The following is a 26,445-nucleotide window of genomic DNA, read 5'->3' on the forward strand; positions in this document are numbered from 1 at the left end:
TTTTATGAAACGTTGTATGTGGAGCAACTGTTTTAAATTCCTGTAAAAAACTGTATTTAAATCCCAGTGAAGTGGTGATTTACAGTGAGTTTCGAACAGCTAAGAGGGGTTCAGCAGTAACAGCGGCCCTTTAACCGTATTCAGACGGGATTAGTTTTACAACCGTTGCTCGTATAATGCATGTCAATGGGGTTTAATTCTATGAGAGTAAAAAACACGCAGACATACGAATCCATATTAAACTCTGTGGCTCGGTGCGACACATTGATGTCTTAAGACACGAAACGTTCAGTTTCTGCAAGACTATATATCTATGATCGCGCCGGGTTTTTGACCTTACTTGACGGAAGTAATGGCGTTGGGAATACTAGATGAGATTCGTCTGACATGAGGTAAAAAAACAAATAGAAACCGTTCTTGCAGAAACTGATCGTTTCGTGTCTTAAGACATCAATGTGTCGCACCGAGCCACTGAGTTTAATATGGATTCGTATGTCTGTGTGTTTTTTACACTCATAGAATTAAACCCCATTGACATGCATTATACGAACAACGGTTGGAGTTAAACATCTTCATTTGTGTTCTACTGAAGAAACAAACACACTTACATCTTGGATACCCTGGGGGTAAGCAGAAAAAACATCACATTATCATTTTTGGGTGAACTATCCCTCTAAGACATATACGTCATACGTGATGTGCACAAGCCCAGCACATGAGCTTCTGTAATGCCAATGTCTAGAAAACACACGTTCTCTTCTGTAATAAACAGAGATGATACTCCCGTCAAAATTGGTACATGAAATCACAGATGTTGAGTGATAAACAGTAATAAGTCAAATGTTGTTTAGAAACTAGTTCCTCCCGTTCTAAAGCTGTTCTAAATTCACTGTAAACCACGGTGTCTTGGGGCTTATTGCTTTATTGAACTTCTGGACATTCAAACTGGCATGTTGCTATCCGTTCAAGAAGAGCCATTCAGCATCATCAGTGTCAAACCTGATGTGCCATATTTGAATATGTGTGAACACAAATTTGTTTTAGTTTTTTAATTTACTTGGAGCAGCATTAAGATTCTTCAAAATATCTCTTTTTTATCTTTTTTTTTTTTTTTTTAATCTGTTTTAGCACATCTTCCAAGTCTGGAACGACACGTAAGAAATTCAAATTTTTGGTTGAATGTCTCCTGTAAACCCTCTTAATACCACAGAATGTACAACAACACCCAACTACTGGTCTGTTTAGGACTCGCAAAGTTCTAAAACAAATCACCCTAAGCCACTCCCACACGACATTCAATGACGTCACTACTCCTAGCGCCACAATTCCAGCGTCCTTGCAGTTTCTATTAATCACTAATGGCACTAATTTCCGCCGAGCGGTGCGGTTCAGTACAGTTCGGTGCGCAATTTTCGTCGCCGTTTCCATTGTCAGAAATTGTGAATGGTACCCTAATTTCGAACTAGGGGTGACCCCGAATAGTCGAAGATTCGATGCATCGATATGCGGAGCCTGATTCGACCACCGCTCTCACGGTCGAATTTTCGTGGGTGTTATGAAACGAGGATCATACCATTTTAACAATATGGGGGTGCTCAATATTTTGAAGCTGCGGCATTGCTGCTAATACACGGCGTTGCGCTTCGTGTCCGGCATGCGACCCCTTTAAAGGCGCTGAGCTCAGTGCCGCGCCGCGCCTTTAAAATTCGAACACATTCGATGAGTGTAGGCTACACACACCAGCGGGAGCATTCGGTGCCTGCCCATGGCGACTCAGGAAGTTGTTTAAAATACTGTTGCGCCACAGATCGCCAATTCAAGGTTATTAAATGTATATTATACTTCCCTCTAATCATCAATGTACATACTGATTTCACCCTGTGCTACAAGATACACTCATCGTGCAGCTCTTCTGTCAGAAGTCGATTCAAAATTGAGCTTGAGTGTAGCTTATATAATGTGCGCCTCCGGTGTGAGATCCTGAGGCGCGGCGCTGAGCTTCGCGTCTGGTGTGCGACCCGCTTTAGGCACAATCGGCTTAAGAACCTCCATGTAAACGCACTCAAAGTGTTCTTTCCCTCGCCAGGCAGACTTTTTTTAGGTTTATTTATCAAAATGTTCTGTATTTCGATCGCGGCTTTAACATGTTATGAGAAAACGGTTTATGAATGTTTATCCACCGCATTACCTTTTATTTAAACCTAAATAAGAAAGCCATTGTCAGTTCGTCTGTCAGTTGGCAGGCAGTTTTGGTCGCTTTATTAAAAGTTGTTGCTGTGTGCAGTGTGTAAAGGAAAATAAAAATAGTTTTACCCTCCTGCTGACAAGTGTCGTGCCTCTCCCAACCCATTCACACACACAGATGATTCGACTATCGGTCGACCATAGAGAGATTCGACAATTCTGATTCGAATGTGTAAATCCTTAGTCAGGGACACCCCTATTCCGAACCATATCGTACCACTTTTTGGCAGCCTTTCACTTGGGTACCTAGCATAGTACGGTACTAAAGGGTGGAGCTAGACTGCAGAACGTTGATTGGTTGAAAGAGACTCGTCACTTCAGATGCGTTTTTCCTTTCAGCCTGCATTACTGACTCGAGCAAAACGTGTCATCTTCTCTTTTTATGACAACAGCCACATACCGAGAAGCAAGAACAAGATCTGCTGTATGTCATCCATTGTTGTTTACTGTGTCGCTTTCTTCTTTGCGTGAGAATGACGTTGATCTCTACACCACACTAATCATAATGGAGCTGTTGGCGGTGGAAACGCAAGTCAGGGTTTTAGCGGCCCGAATCGCACTGTACTGTACTGAACCGCACCACTCTGAGGAAACGAGCCATAAAGGTCTCAAAAGTGTTGAACTCCTCGGGTCACAAGTCATCAGAGCAGGCCAAATAACTCTACAGGAAACACTGTGTACAGTAAGTGCACATTCCAAATGATTAATGTACATGATAATTAATGTTGTAGAACAGCATGTAACATGCTAGAATCTCTCTCTTTCAGCCCATGTTCTCGTCTCATAAGGTGTGTCCCATACTGCTGCTGACCAGTCCTTTAACGTTTGTCACGGGTCTGACATCATGTAGCTGTTTGCGCCTGTCGATAAACGCAGCGAGTCTGACGGTGTCCAGCGGCGTTTTGGAGTAATCTCCACTGTGAGCGCTAACCCACGGGTGCTGAAGGCACGAGGCTGAGCTCGGCCTCTTTCTGGGGTCCTGGTTGAGCGTGGACACGATGAAGTCTTTGGCGGCCTGGCTGACGCCGCAGAAGTACTCCTCGGGAAAGCAGAAGTCCAGCCTGCAGATGTTGACGCAGGTCTCCTCCAGACTCTCGTCCAGGAACGGGGAGACTCCGCTGAGCATGACGTAGGCCAGCACCCCTACACTCCACACATCTGTAGACAGGGACACCGGGGTACCCTGGATGAGCTCTGGAGCGGCAAACTCAGGGTTCCCCAGGAGGAGATGCACGTATCGGTGACCCGAAACCTGTACTGCTTCACCCAGATCTGAGAGCTTCACGCAAGGCACCGGCACGTGGAGGTCCACCAACAGATTTTCAGGCTGCGGAAGAAGAAAGAATGTGGATGGTTTTTCGGATATTGCTATTTGGCTGCTGCTTGATTCAGGCTTTATCAAAGTCCCTAACAAAGAAAGTCAAATCACTTGGCTGCCATATTGGGAGCTACTTCCAGCCAATGATCAGTCTTAGGACATTGATGGTTTGATCACAATTTAGATTAGGGCCCGGATCTCACTATTAACCACGACTTTTGCCTCAAACTCCTAATTACTACTTATTTATAGTTAGTAAAGTAGTTTTTAAAGGTTTTTATAAGGTTTTAAAAGTTTTTAAGGTTAGTAAAGTTGTGTTAAAGGGGTGGTTCTGTGTTTTTTTTCTAGGCTTGGTTGTGTTTATGGGGCGCAGTACAACATGTCTTAAAGGGAGACTTCACTGCCTTTTCATATTAAACTATGGTATTCCCTTAACTAAAACGAGTTGATGCATACCTCTCTCGTCTCAGTGCGTGCACTTAATCTCTCTGACGGGCAGTGACGATCTGATAGCATTTAGCTTAGCCCACTAAGCCCAGTTCATTCACTATGGAACCAAATAGAGATCAAGTTAGAAGTGTCAAACACCTCCACGTTTCCCCTATTTAAATACAGTTACACAAATTGTTGAACGATCAAGTATGGTGACAAAATAAAATGTGGCGCGTTTCTAATCGGATTAAAAAGGAGAACTATAATGTATGGCGGAATAGCACTTCTGAGAGTACTTCGGCTCGGCGCAGTAAAAAGTCCCGGCCTAAACATCTTCCCTCACATCTCCCTATTGACAGAAAGAGAGAGTGAGGGGGAGGTGTGAGGAAAGATGCTTCGGTCGGGACTTTTTACTGCGCCGAGCCGAAGTACTCTCAGAAGTGCTAATCCGCCATACATTATAGTTCTCCTTTTTAATCCGATTAGAGAAGTACCACGTTTTATTTTGTCACCATACTTGATCGTTCAACTATTCGTGTAACTGTATTTAAATAGGGAAAAGATGGAGATGTTTGGTACTTCTAACTTGATCTGTATTTGGTTCCATAGTGAATGAACTGGGCTTAGTGGGCTGAGCTAAATGCTATCAGATCATCACCGCGCGTCAGAGAGATTAAGTGCACGCACTGAGACGAGAGAGGTATGTAACAACTCGTTTTAGTTAAGGGAATAACATAGTTTAATACTTTTTTTTTTAACTCAGTATTTTTCTTATATTCTCCCTTTATTCCACACCGCTGTCTTCACTGTCCTTTGAGCGGCTCATCTGCTTCCTGCTTCTATGAAGCCCATCCCTCCGAAAATTGCAATGGTCTTAGATTGTTTAGATGGCCAAATGTAGTTTCCTGTATTTTTATTGGCTGAAGTGCCAAGCACAGGTTGTCATGGAAATGCCACGCCCCTTCCCATTAAGGGCAGAAGTCACATCTGCGGAGACTAGTGAGGGTTTATGATCTCACCAACCCAGGAAGAAGCTTGCTGTAGTCCAAACCTGCCGTTTTTGTAGGCAATAAACTGCCATAACTTTAAAAGACAATATCTCCGTTTGCATTGAACTTTCAGCGCTGTAAATTTGCAGATACTGTTTAGGCTCAAGCAGCAACATTACACACTAACTAAAGTTACAAAAGTGAAATCGCATGCAACCACCCCTTTTAAGTACTTAAGGTCAACAGTCCAGAGCAATGGGGAGTGTGGAAAAGAGGTGAAGAAGCGTGTGCAGGCAGGTTGGAATGGGTGGAGAAAAGTGTCAGGTCTGTTGTGTGATAAAAGAGTACCAGCAAGAATGAAAGGAAAGGTGTACAGGACAGTAGTGAGACCAGCGATGTTGTATGGTTTAGAGACAGTTGCACTGAGGAAAAGACAGCAGGAAGAGCTAGAGGTAGCAGAGCTGAAGATGTTGAGGTTCTCTTTGGGAGTGACGAGGATGGATAGGATCAGGAATGAGTACATCAGAGGGACAGCACATGTGAGATGTTTTGGAGACAAAGTTAGAGAAGCCAGGTTGGTTTGGACATGTTCAGAGGAGGGAGAGTGAATACATTGGTAAAAGGATGCTGAGGTTAGAGCTGCCAGGCAGGAGGTCGAGAGGAAGACCAAAGAGGAGGTTTATGGATGTAGTGAAGGTAGTCAGACTGAGAGAAGAGGATACAGAGGATAGAAATAGATGGAGGCAGATGATTCGCTGTGGCAACCCCTGAAGGGAACAGCCGAAAGAAAAAGAAGAAGCATGCAACCACCCCTTTAAAGTTTAGGTATTGGGTAGGATTAGGGGATGTGGAATATGGTCATGCTTCATGCAGAATAATGCATTAATATGTGCTTTATAAGTACTAATAAACAGCCCAAATCCTAGTGATATGCATGCTAGTTAATATTGAGAACTGGAACCTAAGGTAAAGTTTTACTGGCGGTTTCTATGAAAACTGGAGCTTTGGTGGATTGACTGTTTTATTTTGAAGGCAGGACTTCCTGTATTACATCCATCATATTTTGCATTACAGTTTCTCCCATTCACAATAATATAAGTAAAAGGTCTTGGTATATACAGACTTTGGTTTGATTTAGATTGTTAGGACACTGCTGCACAGTTATTAAGTGTACTGGTGGTCATTAGACTGCTTTGAATAAGTGTCTGCTAATCATCTACTTTTTACTAAATATGCTCTGAATATCTGTTACATGCTGATGTGCTGGTATAATGTCTCACCTTGAGGTCCAGATGAGCTACTCTGCAGGTGTGGAGGTGCTGCAGAGCTTCCAGTGTGTCTTTAATGAAGAACGCCACCTTCTCCTCCATCAGCTCATCATGAGCCACTAGATAGTCCAGCAGACGTCCATCTTCAACACTGAACACATAAATATGATCATCAATTCATATCATAAAAAAAAAAAAAAAAATAATTAATTGAATTTAGACAAAAATACAAACTTGTATTGGTTTAAGGACTCATGCCTGCCGCACTCTTAAGCATTTATGGTCTGAAAAAACCCAGCATAAATATTCTTCAAAACATCTAATTTTGTGTTATACAAGTCCTACAGGTTTGAAATGTGAAAATGTGACGCAATGTTAGTTAATGGGTGAACTGTTCCTTTAAAGCACATGTCCTCAAATCCTGCTCCTGTGGCCCAGAATGAGTCTCAAATTGCCCCCTATCGTCTCATTCACTATTCCCACTAACCCTAACCCACTAATCATACATTACTCCACTAATATAGTCCACTTGACGGAGTGAGTGAATTCAGACGCTGGAAGGGCTGCCGCTTTTGCATAGTATTAGATTAGATTAGATTCAACTTTATTGTCATTACACAAGTACAGGTATAAGGCAACGGTTTGTGCTTCATTTGAAATCTAGCAAACTGGCAGCTGCAGTAGTATTATAAAAATGTATCTAGAGCTCTGTCATGGAAACTATGTATAAGCCTTAATTAAACAATTTAATAATCAATTACAAATGTATTACTGTATGATCCTACGCTGTACCCACATTGGACCAACGGTTTGGAAAATGGATGTATGAATGATTCAGCTGCGGGCGCCATCTGGCGAGACGGGGGGATTCATTCAGCATGACTCTCCCAGTGCATTATGGGTATTCTCTAGCTGTTAAGTGTACATAATTTTTACTTTTGTTTTTGCAGTGCAATGTGGGATTGAATGAGTTCACCTGATAATGTCTAATATGGTTTTGGACAGCACTACAAATGGCTGTCCCCTCAAATATTGCCTTATTTAAGAGATATAGGGGGCGATTTTAGACACAGCCCTACTGTCCTGCAGAGTTTAGTTCTAACCATAAGTAAACACACCACAAGCAGCAGATCAAGCCCTTCAGGGTCACCTGAAAATACACAGACAGGTGTGCTGAAGCAGGTTGGAAATAAACTTTGGAGGACATTGAGTCACCAGGCACAGTGTTGAAGACCTCTGCTTTAAAGATAACCACTACATTATGCATAGTTCAAAATTACAGAGTACTAAATTATACCTTTTAAGGTACAAGTGGCCGTCACTGGGGTGATGCTTTAGGGTAATTTTTTGTACCTCTAAGTCAGGGGTAGGCAAGTTTGGTCCTAGAGAGCTGCTGTCCTCTAGCCTGACAAGCCAGACCCACATCGAGATGTTTGGTCTGGAAACTCACCATAGACAGCTCAATCCGAGGGGCGGGATAAACAGTTGTCTTTCAAACTCCCTCTGCACGCGATAGGATAGCGCTACAACCAACCAGAGCAACGAAGGTGAAGCAGAGCTAGTTGACAAATTAAACATTCGCCGTATCCGGTCGGCAAAACCCCGAACACATCTTCCCTTTTTAACAATGACTTAAAAAAGAGAGAAAAGCTTAACTCCAAGTCTTCCAGAGTCGCGGTCAAAGCTGATTTGAAAGAACGCCGCCGTTCGCCAGTTTCTGTGTTTACTAGAAGCACGCAAACGCAACTCGGCCGTCGTCATTATGGCCCCGCCCACCGACTCTATACGCGATGTGATTGGCCCGGCAAGAGTTAGGCGAATACAGCTCAGAAAAGTATTGAGAGTTGCTAGACGACACTCGCGGGCAGATTAGATTTGCTGCCGCTAGAGTGCGTCTAGATTTCTAGACTAGCTGTCCTCCAGAGTTTAGCTCAAATCCTACTAAGCCACCACAGTGTAAAACTCATGGCTCCCAGCATGCATTGCAGCATTGAGTATGTCACCATTGTTGAGATTTATATGCTGATTCTTGATATCTGTGTGCCTCTAAACTTTTCCCTCCCTAGAATTTATTTAAAAATCAGAATTCAGAAGGTCTGATCTGTGGCAAGAAAGTATAGTTGTGAATATTATTTATTAATATTTTCAGTCAGTGATGAGCTTAGTCAAACATTTTTCTTCATGACAATTTTTGTTTATGGCATCTTTTGATTTGAACAGATTATGTGTTTTCTTAACAGTGTAACAAAAACCACAGACTCACATAAAAAGCCAACAGTCAAAATGCCCGACAAAAGAAAACACTGATCACCATAATGGTGACTAAACATGTTCAATAACACATCAACCTCTAAACCTGTTAATTCTCAATAAGAGCTTCTATAGAAGTCTTTCAGGGTTGGAGCCAAACTCTGCAGGACAGCGACTCACTCGGACCGAACTTGCCTACCCCTGCTCTAAGTAGAGGAAGACAATGGTATAATTGTACCCTAAAGACCAAATGTGTACCTTTAAAGGTACAGTTATATGTTTTGTTCCTCAAGGAAAAAAATTGTACCTCCACTGTACCTTTTTTCAGAGAGTGTATAGGCCCTGTTGTGTCAATGGAAGTGTATTTACTTTCCAAATGGATTTACTCACAGCTCAAGAACCAGCATGTAGGCCGTGGGCGACTCATAGGTATCAATCAGCGCCACCAGCTGGGGATGCTGGACATGACGCAGGATATCGGCCTCATGGGCAACCTGCTCTTTCTTCTGCATCTTCTTATTGACAAATTTCACAGCAACCTCCTTCTTACTGGCCTTACTGAGACACTTCCTCACCACTGAGAAACGACCCCTGAAACAGAGAGCATATGAAAAAAATACAGTTTGTTACTGACAGGATGAATGATGCTAGACTGCTTTTTAATAAAGGTGGTAAAAAAAAAAAATACCGTCCAATTTCACATAATTCTGTGAATGCAGATTCAAAGTTTTCTTTCCACTGGATTCCAGTGCCGTCATATGTTGAGGCTTGATAAAAGAGAAGAAAAAAAAAAAGAGAATGATAAATATTTTTGGAACTAAATTATCAGTTCTGTCCCTAAACCCAGTGCTGCTGCCTACAAAAACAATACAGGCATCATAGGAACACTTTGGCAGCATAATTATCTAAAGTTAAGTGATAAAGTTATCATGATTATTTCGTTTTCAGTGTTGTTTAAAGTATCCGACCATCATACTTTAGTAAGTAAAGGGGCAGCAGTGGTTAGGGCCGGCAGTAGCTCAGTGGTTTATAAGGTTGCCTACAGGTTGGTGGTTCAATCCCTGGCTCCACCTGACCAAGTGTCAGAGTCCATGAGCAACACACCTAACCCCAGCTGCTCCAGATGAGCTGGATGGTTTCTTACATGGCTGACATCGCTGTCGGTGTATAAATGGGTGAATGTGAGGCGATATGTAAAGCGCTTCGAATGGCCATAGGTCTGTTGAAAGCGCTATATAAATGCAGTCCATTTACCTTTAAAGATAACTTTTTAAAAAATGGACTCAAGTACAGTTAAAGTAGCAGAAGTTGATTCAAAATTGAGCTTGCATGTATATAATGTGCATGTCCAGTGTGAGACACCAGAGACGTGGCGCAGCGCTGAGCTTCGTGTCCCTGTGTGCGACCCCTTTCAGACAACAACATTTTTGTCCTGTGTCGGCCACCGTAGCTTCTCTGTGCGCTTTGAAAGGGAGGGGTGTGGTGGGCGGTTGCAATCCATGACCTCACTGCTATATGCAGCTAAAATTTACACAGTGCGCCTTTACGCATCAAAAGTACAGGTGAATTGTATTAATAAATGGCCAAAAAAATTCAAAAATGTTTCTACAAATATTTACAAAAAATGGTCATGATTTATACATCCTTATATCGTTATAGATCTGTATGAATCTGTACGAGACAGGAAGGTAGTTGACTTTGGTGAAGCACTTCTGTTTGATTTGACTGTCCTCACCTGCGCTGGGTAACGTCACCATGTTTGAGGGTTCACTGGGTGGGCTGATGCCCCAGGGGTTACTGGCACTGACTCGGAACTGATAATGCCCACCAGGAATCAGATTCTCAATCTTCACACACACATCTGCAGTGGAGACCACAGACTTCTGCCACACCAGAGAGTCTGCACACAAATACAGACACACACATTTGTTATCGCATTGTTAACAATGATTAAAAAAATGACATAAAATAATACAAATCAAATGTTCATTTATGAATCTTAACAGACATTATTGGGTTTAGGATGAATAAACAAAATTACAACTTTGCAAAAAAAAAAAAAAATTATATATATACATACATATATATATATATATATATATATATATATATATATATATATATATATATATATATATATATATATATATATAAATATATATATATTCTGTGCTCATCAACATTTTTCACACTTTCAATTAAATAGGCTCTTTGCTACTGTACTTTTATGCACACTACTGTTCAAAAGATTAGGGTCAGTTATAAAAAAAAAAAAAAACCTATTCAGCAAGGATGCATTAAACTGAGCAAACATGACAGGAACCTTTTCTAACATTGTAAAAGTCTTTACTATTTCAAAGAAATACTACTAATCCTTAAAAAACTATAATAATTTCAACAAAATTTTAATTGGTCAACTATTTTTTCTGATGGATCATGTGACACTGAAGACTGAGAAATGGCTGCTAAATATATAGTGTTGCCATCATATTAATACATTTTAAACTATATTAAAATAGAAAAGCTATTTTAAATTGTAATAATATATATATATATATATATATATATATATATATATATATATATATATATATATATATATATATATATATATATATATATATATTTTTTTTTTTTTTTTAATGTTTGTTTGATCAAATGAATGGAGCTTTGGTGAAGATAAAATGCTTTTTTTTAAAAACATTAAAACATTTTACAGACTCCAAACTTCTGAACAGTAGTGTAAATATCCTGTTATAACTGGTTACCTTTCACAAATGATTCACACTGATGTTTAACATGGCAAAGGTGAAGGTGCACCAAGAACATATAAAGATAACTATAATGATTTGCGTCCACACCAGAGGATGATAACGTTCTGTTTATTCTAAACATGTGCTGCAGTTTAGTCGTCTGCCGCTTTAAAATCTCAAGCTCTTTTAATTTGGAAGGATCCTGATTGGCTGACAATTTTTATATCATTCATCGGCTGTAAAAAAAATAGTTCTGAAAGTGATTACAACGGTATAATTTCTTGGTGCACTTATCATTACAGTTGCAGTGTGAACTCTGCATCTCTGAACTATTCGTTTATATTAAGAATGATTTTTAGAACTATATCTTTTTTGTTATCTTTATAGTTATTGGTCTTGGTGTGAACGGGCCCCAAGTGATTTCTGAGAAACATTGTTAAAAGTGGATCGGACCGGGCACCACAACACACTTGTAGCCTATCAGCAGTAGGAGACGATACTCATGATGGGAGAAGAGGGAGAGAGAGATTTGAAGAAAGACTGTAGAAAGAGAGATGCTGAGAGACATTATGAAAGAGAAAAGTTCAGAGGAATATCACTGGGAAAAGAAGGGTTATGTGTTTGTTTGGTCTGATTTCAAATATTAACTGTGTTTCTCAGAAATGACTTAAATCGCGGCAAATGTGCTCACAGTTGTGAAAGCACAGAGCTGTCATTTCAGTCAGTGTTAGTAGATTGGGGAGGGATGAGAACGTGAGAGTAGAGAACAGAGTTTTATTTCTACAATGTACATGAAAGTCTTTTGGTCTCTTACATCAAGAGTGCTGGGATTTTACAGCATGTAATATTTTACCTTCCTGCCTGTATTCCACAGTGTAGCTGGAGATGGCAGAGTTTCCTGAGCTGGATGGAGGAAGCCAGTGAACAATCACAGCAGTGCTGCTGGCTTCCTGTGCCACAGGTCGAGGAGGGGCTGCTGGGATACCTGGACCAGAGAACAATTACATCTAATTACAACATGTGGAAGGATGATTGATTTGGACAGTGCCCATCTTTATTTCTCTGTGTCTTTTCACCTTGTACTTTAATAGATGCAGATGAGGAGGCTGTGCCATGATCATTCACAGCAACACACGTGTAGATGCCAGTATCCTGTGGCATTAGATTACAGATCTTCAACACTATATCACCCGTATCCCTAAAAGAGATCAGGCACAGCACACACAGAGGGAGAACGTTTTCAGATAAACAATCAAATGGCAAAAGACTGTTTATGATTTATGGGGATTATAAAAGAGGAATGGGTGAATTTTAAGCATTATATACAGGTTGTTTAAACACTCTGTGGACACACATCTGTGTTCAAATACTTATAAAAGTGAATTATAAGTCAATTATAAGTACAACTATATTTACATATGTAAACATCTGCCATATAAAATATATCTAGGTCAAAGGTCATACAGTAAGTCATATAACACCTGAGTATCAGATTTAGGCATTTATTAGATCGGTTTTATGTTCACAATAGAGGGTTAAAGATTTGATATGTATGTAATAATAAACAGATCTTTACAGCGGCAGGTGGGGAGTGGAAAAAAATACAATTGTGTTTTGGTTGTATAGTTTGGTTGTATTAAAAACCACAGTCAGTGGTGCAGTGGAAAGAAGAAGAAGATGAAAAAAAAACCCTGAGGAATCATGGGACAGTTACATAACATTGAGACTTATGAGGTCACATGGGTACAGTTTTTCCACAGAACAAATTCAGATGACATGATCTGAAATTGAATATATCTTTTGTTTTTTGGGTATAAATGAAAAGGTTAACATGCTCTAATATTAAAACCACATTATTTTCCGCATAATGTACATTATTGCAGTACCTCTATTCCCAGTCTGTCCGAAACTCTCTAACTGAGTTCTGGTTTCTACAAAGCCCCTCCTTCCGAAAAGCCCAGAGTGCTCTGATTGGCCAGTTGCCCCAGTGCATCCTAAAGGTGTGTCATAAATGTAACACCCTTTACCAAAATCGCAAGCTGCAGCTTCCAAGGCCTCTAATGCAGTTGTAAACCTAAACAGTTAATGTTGTCTGTTTGACCTTAGCCTGAGTCCGATTCTGAAAATGTGGATTGATCGGAGTCAACTCTGCAAGCATAACTGGTGCATAGCCGGTGTTGTACTCTTCCAGGTTCAGGAAGCCGTCCTCCAAAAAATGTGCCGAACAAAAGCAAAACTTTGTGGTGTACTGCTCAGGAACAGCATTATAAATCAAACTTAAACACTGATTACTAAATCCATCAGTTTTCGGAAAGCCAAACAAAGCAGTCTCCATGACATGACAACAACTCTACAATTCACTGAAGCCTCGTCTTCTTTCTTTGCGCATGTGTTTGGGCGGGTTTCTTTACCTTTCTTTACCTTGTCTGTCCAGTGGAGCACCGAGATGAGCGACTGGCACCTGACCCAGAGATTGAGGTTTCGACTACCGTGTGGAACAACTTAGGCCCTGTCCACGCGAACACTGTATTTTAAAGGGTTACTTCAGCGATTAGCATATGGCTCTGTATCAGTAGAAACCCTGGAGTATATTCGAATGATCATACTTCCCGCCTTCATATCCCCCTGACACAAGAGATTTATGCATTTTATTTCTGGAAAAATTCCTCCCATGACGCAAATATCGTCAATTTGCACCATCAGAGGAATTGTTGGCCAGAGGCTAAAGACTACAGCCAGCAGAGGGAGCCATTTCCGCATGTTTTCAACTCGCGCGTGGGGGATGGAGATCACACTCACAGTACTCAGCTCGCAGCTGCAGCCTCAGGCATTCATGTTTAGACGGCGGCCAGCAGAGCAAAATAAGTCTTTCAACTTCTCAAACTAATTCCTATGAAAGTTAAAGGGGGGGTGAAACCCTCAGTTTCAGTCAGTGTCATGTCAATCTTGAGTACCTATAGAGTAGCATTGCATCCTGCATATCTCCGAAAAGTCTTTATTTTTTTTATAATTATATAAGAAAGATGCGCTGTTCCGAGTCTTTCCGAAAAAAGCCGAGCGGGTGGGGGCGTGTCGTGTGAGCGGAGCTAAATCATGACGTGTGCTCGCTGCTGCTATTGTGTTGAGTCGAGTGCGTCATCCCTAACAGCGGGAAAAAAACTTTATTCAAAATAAAAATATGGCTTTTAATCAGATACAGCCATACATCTATGATCCGGAATCAGACCCAGAGGCTGCAGTTGAACAGGAGCAGCAGCAAAAACGACTAGAGCAGGACGTCTCTATGTGGTACAAGTTATACACTAACTATATAATATGCTTAGCGGCTTGTGTTATTTACATATTTATACTTGAATTATATTGTCGTATTTTTGTCTTTGAAGGTGTACATGTGGGAAGTGCAGTTGTGCACGTGTGTTTGTGTGTTTACGCGTGGTTTGTGTAGACAGGTTAAGTTAGTGTTTACATAGAAAGACACGGAATAGTAGCGCATTTGAATGAAGAAGCGCGCTTATTTAGTTCAACATATTTCCCCCCTCTTTGTGTATTGTTGTTTGGAGTGCTTTTACAATACACAAACATAAAGTTACACATATAGTGGCCAGCTAAACAAATGTACACGCACTACACATCGCATGCTCCATTGATCAATTAACTATACGTGATCATGTTTGGGCTACTTGATGAGCATTGGCAAAGACACAGACATTTGAAGCACTCTTACTCACCGCCTGCGGTTCTAACGTTGGGACTGCTCCATCATTCAGCATTAGGTGATCGGGAAAATCCGGCGTCGAGCTGGGCCTTGTTTATGAAACAGTCGGCACCGAAATGCAGCGAACAGATATAAACATTCGCGCAACTCAGTTGCTGATCCGGAAAAGCAAATTACATCCACTGTTGCCTTAACGCGGGGTTTTGGGGAATCTGTGCAGGACTGTCTTGGTCTGGCAACCAAAAACGCACTTTTTTGGTGACATTATGTGCACATCACCTGTCCAGCATCCTACAAGCCAGCGCTTTGATGGGCGTAGCCTGTTGCTTTCGCTCTCTCCCTCGCGCTTCCGGTAGAATTGTCCGTAAGGCCCATACAAGGAAATTCCGCCCCCGTTAACGTCAAAGGGGACGCATGATCTCAAAAAACTTGCCGAAACTTATGACTAACCGGAAGTAGTATTTTTGACAAAGAAATACTCCCATCAAACGTCCACCTTAACTTTTGAAACTTTGTCCATGTTTAGTATGGAATTCCAAGTCTTTAACAGTGTAAAAAGATCAGTATGCATGAAACAGCATTTCACCCCCCCTTTAAGCTTTCAAAGGCATGAACTGAAAACACGCCAGACATGCGCTGTGAATCTATGCCGCGGGCACGTTTACCTCAGCTCTCATCACGAGCTCATCCATGACTGTCAATCTGACTCCTGCAGCGTTTTGGGCTGTGAGACTCCCTCAGCGGCTAAATCACATATTGAACAGACACGTTCTGTTTTTAATTGTAGTGTCTATTCTCTAACTAAACTGATTTTATGAAAATGAACGCGGTTGTGGTGGGAAAGTGATCAGTGATTCAGTAATCTAGTAGCGGTGGCTTTGGGAATGGCCTCACAGGGCAGCGAAGCATTCTGGGAATTGTTGTCTTTCATCCCCATGAGACAAAAATACATTTTCTGTCTTTTCTCAGTCTAGAAAGCACTCAATAAAAAAATCATTTCACATTTCTACTACATTAATGACCCAGTTTAAATACAGATTAATCTTCCCAGCGCTGAAGTACTCCTTTAAAAAATGCAGTTTGGCCGTTCGTCCACACGCAAACGTAGCATCCAGACACTGAAACCAAACTGTTTTTAAAAAATCCTGCCAGGTGAACATTTTTAGAAACTCCGTTTGCAGTGTTGACGTGTGGATGGGGAAACTGGAGATTTTGGCATCAGAACCGGAACTGGCAATAACCTTTTTTTCCAGGCTTCTGATTGGCCAACATGGCTTTACAGTTAGGGTTATATACCGCTGTTATATGCTCCTGACAGCACTTCATAGCGTGTTTTGCGTTTTCATGTGGACGTGATTTTTTGTGGATTAGAGTCAGACTTGTAACCCGAAGGTTGGGGGTTCGATACTCAGCATCGGCAGGAAATAATTGAGGTGTTCTTGAGCAAGGCACCTAACCCCCAGTCGCTCCCCGGGTGCCACAGAAAAAGTGCTCCAGGTGTGTGTGTGTGTTCACTACTCACTGCTTCTAATGTGTTTGCACTAACTTGGATGGCTTAAATGTAGCGGAAAACTTTGGGTTTACATACTTGCCCTTCACGTCACTTCACTTCCCAAGAGTTCTAGTTTAACTCATGTGCTCACAGTCTGTGACGGATTGTGGATTTGTACCTGATATTGATAGTGAATCGGTTATTGTTGACCAGCAGACTTTGATCAGGTCCTTTCAGGGTGATTGTGGGCTTTGGTCGAGCGCACACTTTACAACACAGAACCACCGTCTCCCCCAGAGCACAGGACACATCCGCTAGAGGGGTCAGGAACTCTGGAGCCACTGCATTACAGACGCAAGACATGGTTCAAATCACACTACACTATTTATTTATTAAAACACACAACTGCATTACACACCATACATTCACTTTAAACACTTGGTATAATAATAGAATTTCACATGGCTTATTCAAACCTAAAACAAACTACAGGCTAAGTATGACAACTCAACAATTTATAGGGTAAGATGGGGTAAGATGACCAGCCTTGTCCTACCAGACTTTCTGACATTTCATTTGGACACAGAGTCTGGCCACTCTCCATTGACAAGTGTGATAAATACTTGAAGGCGGTACTCTGTTAAAGTTTAGAATTTGCTCTACAGTCATTTAAAAAGTGATTGCAGTACCAGTTTTGGCCACAATCTTTCAAACACTTCCTTTAATGAATGATGGTGCTCTACTTAATGTTGTAGGATTTGTAGGATTTAGACAGTCGAAACAGTTTGAGGCTAATTGGTCTTATTTTGTGTTTCTGGAAAATAGCTAATTGTGAGTTTTTAGTTTGTTAATAAGGAATTTGTAGAATCATTTGTTTTTAAATTTGTGAAGCGAAAATTGAAGTGGAAAGATCAGATTTGACCCTTGAGGAAGGATGTCCAACCCACAGAAGGCCCGAGTGGCATGTTATTAATAGTGTTGTAAGTTTTTTTTACATTTAATACTTACTTACTTAATACTTACATTTAATTGTAATTCATGGGGTTATCGTTTATTATTTTTTTAATGAGTTTGATATCAGACATTTTCGCGATTCATAAAACTTATGAGCTAAATGAATGAAAATATTCTAGTTGAATTCACAGTGTTGCTTTTATGACACATGTAAGGGATAATGTACACCCAGCCGGTTATCGCAGAATAAACCCCGACAGAGTGATCAGGACCCCGACGCGAAGCGGAGCATCACTCTGAAGGGGTTTATTCTGCGATAACAACCGGCTGGGTGTACATTATCCCGCTTATTACACAGCTACTAGTCTCAAATAAATTAGACACAAAATATTGTCTTGAGATTAAATATTGTATTAGCTCTTACGCAAAGCTTCCGCGAAGAAAAACAGTTCCAAACTGCTTTAAGCCTTTATCTATTGCTGATAAATGTTGAAAATGAATGCTGAAAGGGTTAGTTCACCCAAAAATGAAACCAAGCCTATGATTTACTCACCCTCAAGTTATCATAGGTGTATATGACATTCATCTTTCAGACAAATACAATCAGAGTTATATTTAAAAAGTCCAGGCTAACGTTAATCCCAGCAGTAGTTGTAACGTTAGCTGTTTTTGAAGTCCATAGAAAATGCAGCTGTCCGTCAAATAACGTGCTCCACACGGCTCCGATGGGTTAATAGAGCTTTCTGATTCAAATCGATGCGTTTGTGTAAGAAAAATATCCATATTAAAAACGTTATAAAGGAAACCGCCTTGAAGTCTTCCATTGTAACCCATGGCTGTTTAATTATTTAACAGCCACATGATGGTGCCAGCGTTAAGCATAGAAGTAGTGCCGGTCAAGATAACTCGTAGTACCCGGATGAGCGGGTGTTATCTGGAAATAACATACCGCTGGAATGCGAGATTGACCAATCAGAATCAAGTATTTCACAGAGCCGTGTAATAACTTGAATTAAAATATGGGCTATTAAATATGTATAAATTCATTTGCCAGTATGTTACAATTTAAAATTAAATTAGACTTGTTTCTGATGTGGGGATCTTTCCCCATCTTACCCTACTAGTGAAAAATACAGACAAACTGAACATCACAGCATCTGTACGTTCATAAACTCACCCTCTTGGATGAAATTAGGGTTCAACAACTGCAAAACAGACAGATGAGAGTTACAGATGCATACAAATGTACAGCATTTCAGAGGGTCATGTAAAATGAATTATTTCCACACACACACACAAAAGAAGGAAAGCTTTATGTTGTGTCACTTCAGCACAAGCCAGCAGAGGGCAGAGCCAGCGCATGAGATCATTGACACTGTCTGCAACTCATACTATGCCTGCCATATAAACAGTGTTGGGGAAAGTTCATTTCATAGGTAATGTGTTCAATATCATGGAAATGTATGCATTACATTACTTTTTCTCACCTGGGCCGGTCTTACTTGTTTGTTTTATAATAACAAAAAACAAACAAAGGTTATATTTTTGACAAATGCAAAGGCCCTTTTACAAGAAAAAGTACAAGAAAACAAATGTGATGTTTAAATAAAGTCAATTTAGCTTATCCCTATGGTGGAATTGGACAATCAAAGGTCAGCAGCAAATGCATTGGTTAATAAAGTGAGATAAAATACACAAAGTATATGTGTGTAATTTAATTATTCCAGGTTTGTGTAATATTCTGAGTATGTTTTTCACTGTTTTTATCAATTTTGAGGAATATCGAATACTTGTCTGTTCACATTTAGTCTATAACTACGATAGCCATTATGATCACACACAGTTATTAACCTTACTTCAGTTTTACTCAACACAGGGACTGAGAGCTGTCAGTCGACACATGAGAAAACAAACTAGTGTTACTTATTAGAAAAAATTACACAGGTTTTTTTTGTAAATTTAAACGTAATGGGTTACTTTACTAGTTACTTGGAAAAAGTAATCTGATTATGTATTACTTGTAATGCATTGATTATCCCCAACACTATAAAGATATGGGAGGAATATTAAAGGGATAGTTCACCCCAAAATGAAAATTAGTCCATGATTTACTCACCCTCAAATCATCCTAGGTGTATATGACATTCCTCTTTCAGACGAATACAATCAGAGTTATATTAATAAAGTCCTGGCTAATCCAAGCTTTATAGTGGCAGTGAATGGCAGCCCAAAAAAGTGCATCCATCCATTATAAATATACTCTGCGCGGCTTCGAGGGGTTAATAAAGACCTTCTGAAGTGAATCGATATGTTGAAAAATATCTATATTTAGCACGTAAAAAAATGTAGCTCCTGGAGGACCACCTTCCGTATTTAACTTGTGGAAAAAGCAGAACTGGTGCGATGAAGACGTAAGTGTCTCAACTGCGAGAGGCATTACACTTTCAGTGCAAGATAAATACAGAAGACAGTCTGATGGAAGCTAGATATTTGACTTCATAAAGAGTAAATATGTTTTTTACACAAACCCATCGATTCTATTCAGAAGGCCTTCATTCACCCACAGAGCCGTGTGGAGTACGTTTATGATGGATGGATGCACTTTTTTGGGCTTCAGATTTTGGGCTGCCATTCAGTTCCATTATAAAGCTTGGAAGAGGCAAAACATTTTTGATTCAACTGATTGTACTCGTCTGAAAGAAGAAAGTCATTTACACCTAGAATGACTTGAGGGTGAGTAAATCATGGAGTCATATTCATTTTTCAGTGAACAAACCCTTTAAAAGAAGTATGAATTCTATTTCGTATTCAGCCACTGTGTATGTTTGAAATGGCATATTATTGATGCAGTTTCTGCAGTGTGCTATATCGTGTAGAATGTGAAATCCTGAATCAAGACCAAACACATTGGCCACAATTAAAAGTACAGTATTCAACAAGAGCACAATTTCCAAAACCCAATGCACTCCAACTGACTTTGGATTTCTGGGGTGAAGTATTAAGGCATGATATCAAACACAAAGGTATCACCTCTTTCTGCTCTACAACAATCATAAAAAAAGACAAACCTGATTTGAGGCAAAGAAGAAAAATATATGATATCTGTCAGATTTTTGCAGCTTGGCCACTGACTGAACACAATGGCTCCAGAACTTTGAGGAATTAAACATGCGCTCACCGACAGTATAAGATAGTATTTCTTCCTGAACACTGCGAAAGCTTTTCACTAAGGTTGAGGCCCGTTCACACTGAGAAAGAGAACTATAACGATAACTATATTAGCATCCACATCAACTGAAAATAACGTTCAATGTCAGACAAGATCATGCTTTTTAAAGTCGGGTGAATTTGGATTGGCTGTCAATGTTTTTTTATCGTTCATAAGTTTCTTAGTGGAGTTGTGGTATGGACTTTTTCAAAGAATTAGAACGATTATTAAAACGTTATAGATACAGTTATCGTTATCATCATCCATGGTGTGAACGTCCCTTTATTTCAATCACTCCACACAATTAGTTCAAATAATTATACAATTAGTTTAAATAACTTACCAACAACAACTTAGGCCAAATAAAATGTAAAAGGGGTTCACATATTTCTTTACTATACAGTTCAGTTTATTAAAAATACTACTACCAATAAACAAATCAAAAATATTAAATCTACTGGGCAGCATGCATTGAGATCTGTATCTCTACCTCCATACTAGTTTTGGGGTCTAGTTCATCCTCACAGTCGGACTCGTCTGAGCTGCGGGACTCCTGCGGTTCGGGGTGAGAGAGAAAAATGTTACACACTCACAAGCACAGGAATACAGAGGGGCGGAGTTTACAGTCTGACAGAATCCCAGGCCAAAATCCCAGGAACACAACCATCCTCATGTTTGGGAATTAACGATTAATATCATTCATAAAAAAAGTAGGAAAAAAACAAAACAAAAAAAAACAAGATTTTTTTTTATCCTGTAGTATTTTACCAAATAAAAACATTGAAAATAATAAAAATAAAAATGTTTATAAATCAAATTTCTGGAAGCATTTTTCCCACCACGTAATAAAACACTTAAAAAAATAATTGCAACTTTTTTCTCTCACAAAAACTTGCAATTGCGTTTTAAAAAGTCAGAATTGGGAGATATAAACTCATAAATTGTGAGTTATAAAGTCTAAATCTGAGGGGGAAAACGACAAGACTCAATTTTCTCAGAATTGCGACTTTATAACTCAAAATTTATTTTAAAAACTCACTATTTAGATTTAATATCATGCAATTCGGACAGAATTACCTTTTTTATTTTTTATCCTGTGGCGAAAACAAGATTCCATACAAATGTGTATTAATTTATTGAGAAGTACTGGATTCTTAAAAAATACTAAAAAGTCCTCCGCCTGTATTGTTTTACAGTATATATATATATATATATATATATATATATATATATATATATATATATATATATATATATATATATATATATATATATATATATATATATATATATATATATATATATATATATAGTCATGCAGTTGTTAGCAGATGTTGTAATCATTTAACTTTTCTAATTAAAATATACAATGGCTTATAAAGAAATAAATAAAAAAAAAGCTAATATTTGAAACAATGTGTGTTTCGGTCAGTGTCATGCTGTCATTGGACAAACTCCAGTGGGGTGAGTGACGTGTTCAGTGTTTATTTCCACACAGGTGAGGATGACCACACGCACACGCACGCACACGTGCACGCGCAGGCGCACGCGCGCACACACACACGTCTGGTTTACTATCTTTGTGGGGACTCTCCATAGGCGTAATGTATATTCTCTCTCCTTACACTAATCCTACCCCTAAACCTTCCCATCACACAAACCTTTCTGCGGTTTTACATTTTTCCAAAAACAAACAAAAAACAAACGTATTTTTATGCTTTATAAGCTTGTTTCCTCATGATGACCTCACTTTTTTTTTAAAGTCCCCACGAGTCTGTGTGCATTCAGGTTAGAGTCCCCAACAAGTTAGAAAAACATGAACACACACGCACGCACGCACGCACGCACGCACACACACACCTCATCCTCCTACTCACTTTCTCAGTGACCTTGCTGCTGAGAATTTCCTTTGGCTTACGCAGTCCATTCTCAACTTTTGTGTCACTTTTGAGGGGAGCACAGTCCTTCTCTGCACGCTTGCGAGCGCGAAGCGTGTTCCACGAGAGAGATTTCCTGTTGTGTCAAAACATCAAGTTGTCAAACCCACACACGCTGGTGGAAATGCTAATCTAACAGCAGGGAAAAGCAAATCAAAGTGCTGGAGGGGGAAATTATTTCAGGAGGGAAATAGGGAAGTCCAAAAAAAGAAACAGCAAACAGCAAGATACTCAGTGTTGTAAACCTATTTTTATCATCATCCAGTTCCATTTATAGACGAAATATACAGCATTCAGATGTTCTTAAAGGGATGGTCGAGACTTTATATCAAGATAAATAGACTTTATATCAATCAATTAAAAAAATAGAAAAGAGAAAAAGACCCCATGATTTACTCAACCTGAAGCTAAGTGTATATGACTTTCTTCTTTCAGACGAATACAATAAGGTATATTAATAAATATCCTGTCTCTTCCAAGCTTTATACTGGCAGTGAATGGAAATTTTTCTGTTTTGAAGTCCATAAAAGCGCATCTATCCATCATAAAGTTGCATCTACCCATCATATAACTGCTCCACACGGCTCGGGGGTTAATAAAGGCCTTCTGAACGTTCACTGCCATTATAAAGCTTGGAAGAGCCAGGACATTTTTAATATAACTCTGATTGTGTGAAGAATGTCATATACATCTAGGATGACTTTATCATCGAATTATCATTGGCAAATTTTCAATATTGGGTGAACTAACCTTTTAAGTGTGCTTGAGTTAGTGTGTATTCTTAAGTGTGGCCAAATATTCTTATCCACTGTATTTCAGTATTACACAGTATAATGTTGTCCACTTAACTCTTTGTTTCATTATATTCAGTGCTCAGAGAAAATGTTAAGAATTTATCAGATGCATTACATATAAATACATATTTCAAAAGTTAGAGGTCGGTAACACGCACACGCACATATCTGACCCCAAAATTTTGAACTACACATTTATATATACAGTCAAAGCAAAATGTCTTAAGACACCTTTAAAGGTCCCATTCTTCACGTGTTTTTGAAGCTTTGATTATGTTTACAGTGTGCAATATAACATGAGTTCATGTTTCGAGTGTAAAAAAACACAGTATTTTTCACACAATTGACTTATCTGAACAGCGCTGTGTCCTCTGTCCTAAAAACGGCCAGATGATTTCCTTGTTCTATGAAGTCCCTCCTTTAGAAATACGTAATGAGCTCTGATTGGGCCAGCGCTTCCCGTGTTGTGATTGGACAGCAGCTTAGCGCACTTTGCACGGAAAGGTCCCGCCTCTTACCATAACGGGGAGATGCGAGGGCTGAATGCTCTAACAGCAACATTACACACTAACTAAAGTTTGAAAGATGGAATCGCGAAGAACGGGACCTTTAACTCTGAATTCTTGTCATATTTTATTAACATTTTCAAAACTATAGCTGATCATGTGAGAAATGTTAAAGGTCCCGTTCTTCGCGATTCAATCTTCCAAACTTTAGTTAGTGTGAAATGTTGCTGTTAGAGCATAAATAATACCTGTACGATTATAAAGCTCAAAGTTCAATGCCAAGCGAGATATTTTATTTAACAGAAGTTCCCTTTCAAAGCCTACAGCGAACGGCCGGTTTGTACTACAGCCCTGCACTTCCTGCTGTAATGACGCAACTAAAACCGTTTGTTGACTAACCCTCCGCCCACAAGAACACGCAAAATAGGGGGCGTGGTCTCGTTGCTCTCCCACGTGGAGAAGAGCGCGCATTCAGCGCTTGCATCGCCCCGTTATGGTAATAATAATAGGGGGCGTGGTCTTGTTGCTTATGGCAAAGTGCGCTAAGCTGCTGTCCAATCACAACACGGGAAGCGCTGGCCCAATCAGAGCTCGTTACGTGTTTCTGAAGGAGGGACTTCATAAAAAAAGGAAATCATCAGGCCGTTTTTAGGACAGAGGAAACAGCGATGCACAGATAAGTCACCTCTTTTATTGCATTAAAAAACATTAAACATTAACATTAAACTGTTTTATTGCACACTGTAAACATAATCAAAGCTTCGAAAACACGCGAAGAACGGGACCTTTAAACTGTCAGAACAAATTCATCTTGATAATGTTAAAGATAACTTTGATAGAGAGGGATCTAATGGATTACAATCAACCAATTCGCTGTCAGCTGTTTAATTATTAGATAATATCAATTTAGGTCAACCAATGACCAAGCAATGCTTCCTTTTGTTCAGTCTGTGGTGTCAAAGGTCACCTTAGCAATTAAAGAAAAAAAAAAAACACTTCAGCAAAACATGCTCAGGTCAAAGTTTCGGTCAAATTGGTCCCAAATTTTATTGGTAGTCACTGTATGAAGAATTTTTGGGTGTAATATGTCACAGTTTACTTTATTTTGCTCTCATTCCTTACATTAATGAACTATAGTGTCCTGCACACACTAGTAAAATATATCTGGTGTCTGAATAATTTTTGGTTTGACTGTAAATTTAGATACAATTATAAACACGTATATACCGTATATATACTTTTATTCAGCAAGGATCCGTTAAATTGATCAAAACTGAGAGTAAAGACATTTATAATGTTATAAAAAAGATTTTTTTAAGATTAAAGAATCCTGAGAAAAATGTCTTACAGTTTCCTCAAAATCATTAAGAGCGCAACGGTTTTCAGTGTTGATAATAATACAAATATTTCTTGAGCAATGTTCACGTGACACTTAAGACTGGAGTAATGATGCTGAAAATTCAGCTTCGATCACAGGAATAAATTACAATTTACAATATATTCAAATAGAAACAGTTCATTTAAATTGTCATAATATTTTACAATATTAGTGTTTTGTACTGTTTCTGATCAAATAAATGCAGCCTTGGTGAGACTTCTTTCAAAAATATAAAAAGAACATAAAAAAGGGGGACGGCAGTGCACATAAATCTACATCCTTACACCGCGGTGGACATATGGTTTGTGTGAGAACGGCAATCATTCATACCATTGACCGCTTCACACAAACCTTTACTGTCAAGGACCACAGAGGTTAGTACAAACGCAAAATAAGTGTTCTACACACTACAATACGAAATAAAACAAATGAAAGACATGAAAGTAATATGCACCACTTCTACACTGCAAACACAATGAAGGATCGAATGTACTGTTAGCATTCACTTGGCATTATCATCTTGTGTTAAAACAAAATGAAAGCAGTCTATTTGACTAAGCCGTGTTAAGTCATGCGCATGTCAAAATTTTATTTTACATATTTAATATAATACATTTCAAATCATTAGTTACACTACAACATTGCAACTGTAGTTCTATTGCACAAACCTGACTTCATTAATAAAGGTTCACTTAAATAGTGCAAAAGGCTTTTTACAGGAATGTGCTACAAACAGTAAACAAACCAACAGTATTTACAGTAAATGGCCAACATGTGATCCTGTAGAAGAAAACAAAAGAAACGTCTATACAAAAATACAATAAAAACAAATACACAATCTATAAAAAAAAATTGCCATAGACAACAGTATATGTTCTCCGTCAGGAGAAACAGGCCAAATCCTTCACAAGGACTTTTTTTTTTTTTCACACACACACAAACAAAAGAAAAATATCAACAGAAAACAAAGAAACAACAAAAATGGTGTTAGCAACTGAAATAAGTGTCCAGACATGTCCATTTCCACACTGATGTAAGATTCTTCACAAATCCTCAGTCTACAAATCAACAACGACGTGGCTTCGCTAAAGTCCTTTCAACATTTATCTGTGTTTGTTTTAAACTTTAAGCCCAGAAAAAAAGCTCAAGAAGAAAATCAAATCTTCCCGTGCAAAATGGTCCAAAACATCCGGGTTAGTTCCAACAG

The 26,445-nt window shown here is 39.3% G+C and overlaps 1 protein-coding gene across 1 annotated transcript in view; it reads right to left on the reverse strand.

The window, feature by feature from the left end:
• Positions 1–500: 500 nt before the first annotated feature.
• Positions 501–26,445, reverse strand: part of kalrna (kalirin RhoGEF kinase a) — a 322,593-nt gene continuing 296,648 nt past the window's right edge. The window contains 11 exon segments of the mRNA XM_067443216.1: positions 501–3,571; positions 6,264–6,402; positions 8,892–9,092; positions 9,190–9,268; positions 10,237–10,401; positions 12,108–12,239; positions 12,331–12,452; positions 16,640–16,802; positions 18,593–18,620; positions 21,114–21,176; positions 22,501–22,636. Coding sequence (XP_067299317.1) covers positions 3,026–3,571; positions 6,264–6,402; positions 8,892–9,092; positions 9,190–9,268; positions 10,237–10,401; positions 12,108–12,239; positions 12,331–12,452; positions 16,640–16,802; positions 18,593–18,620; positions 21,114–21,176; positions 22,501–22,636 — 1,774 coding nt within the window. The 3' untranslated portion in view covers positions 501–3,025.

This window comes from Pseudorasbora parva, chromosome 5 (assembly GCF_024679245.1).
Source record: "Pseudorasbora parva isolate DD20220531a chromosome 5, ASM2467924v1, whole genome shotgun sequence".
Lineage (NCBI taxonomy): Eukaryota > Metazoa > Chordata > Actinopteri > Cypriniformes > Gobionidae > Pseudorasbora > Pseudorasbora parva.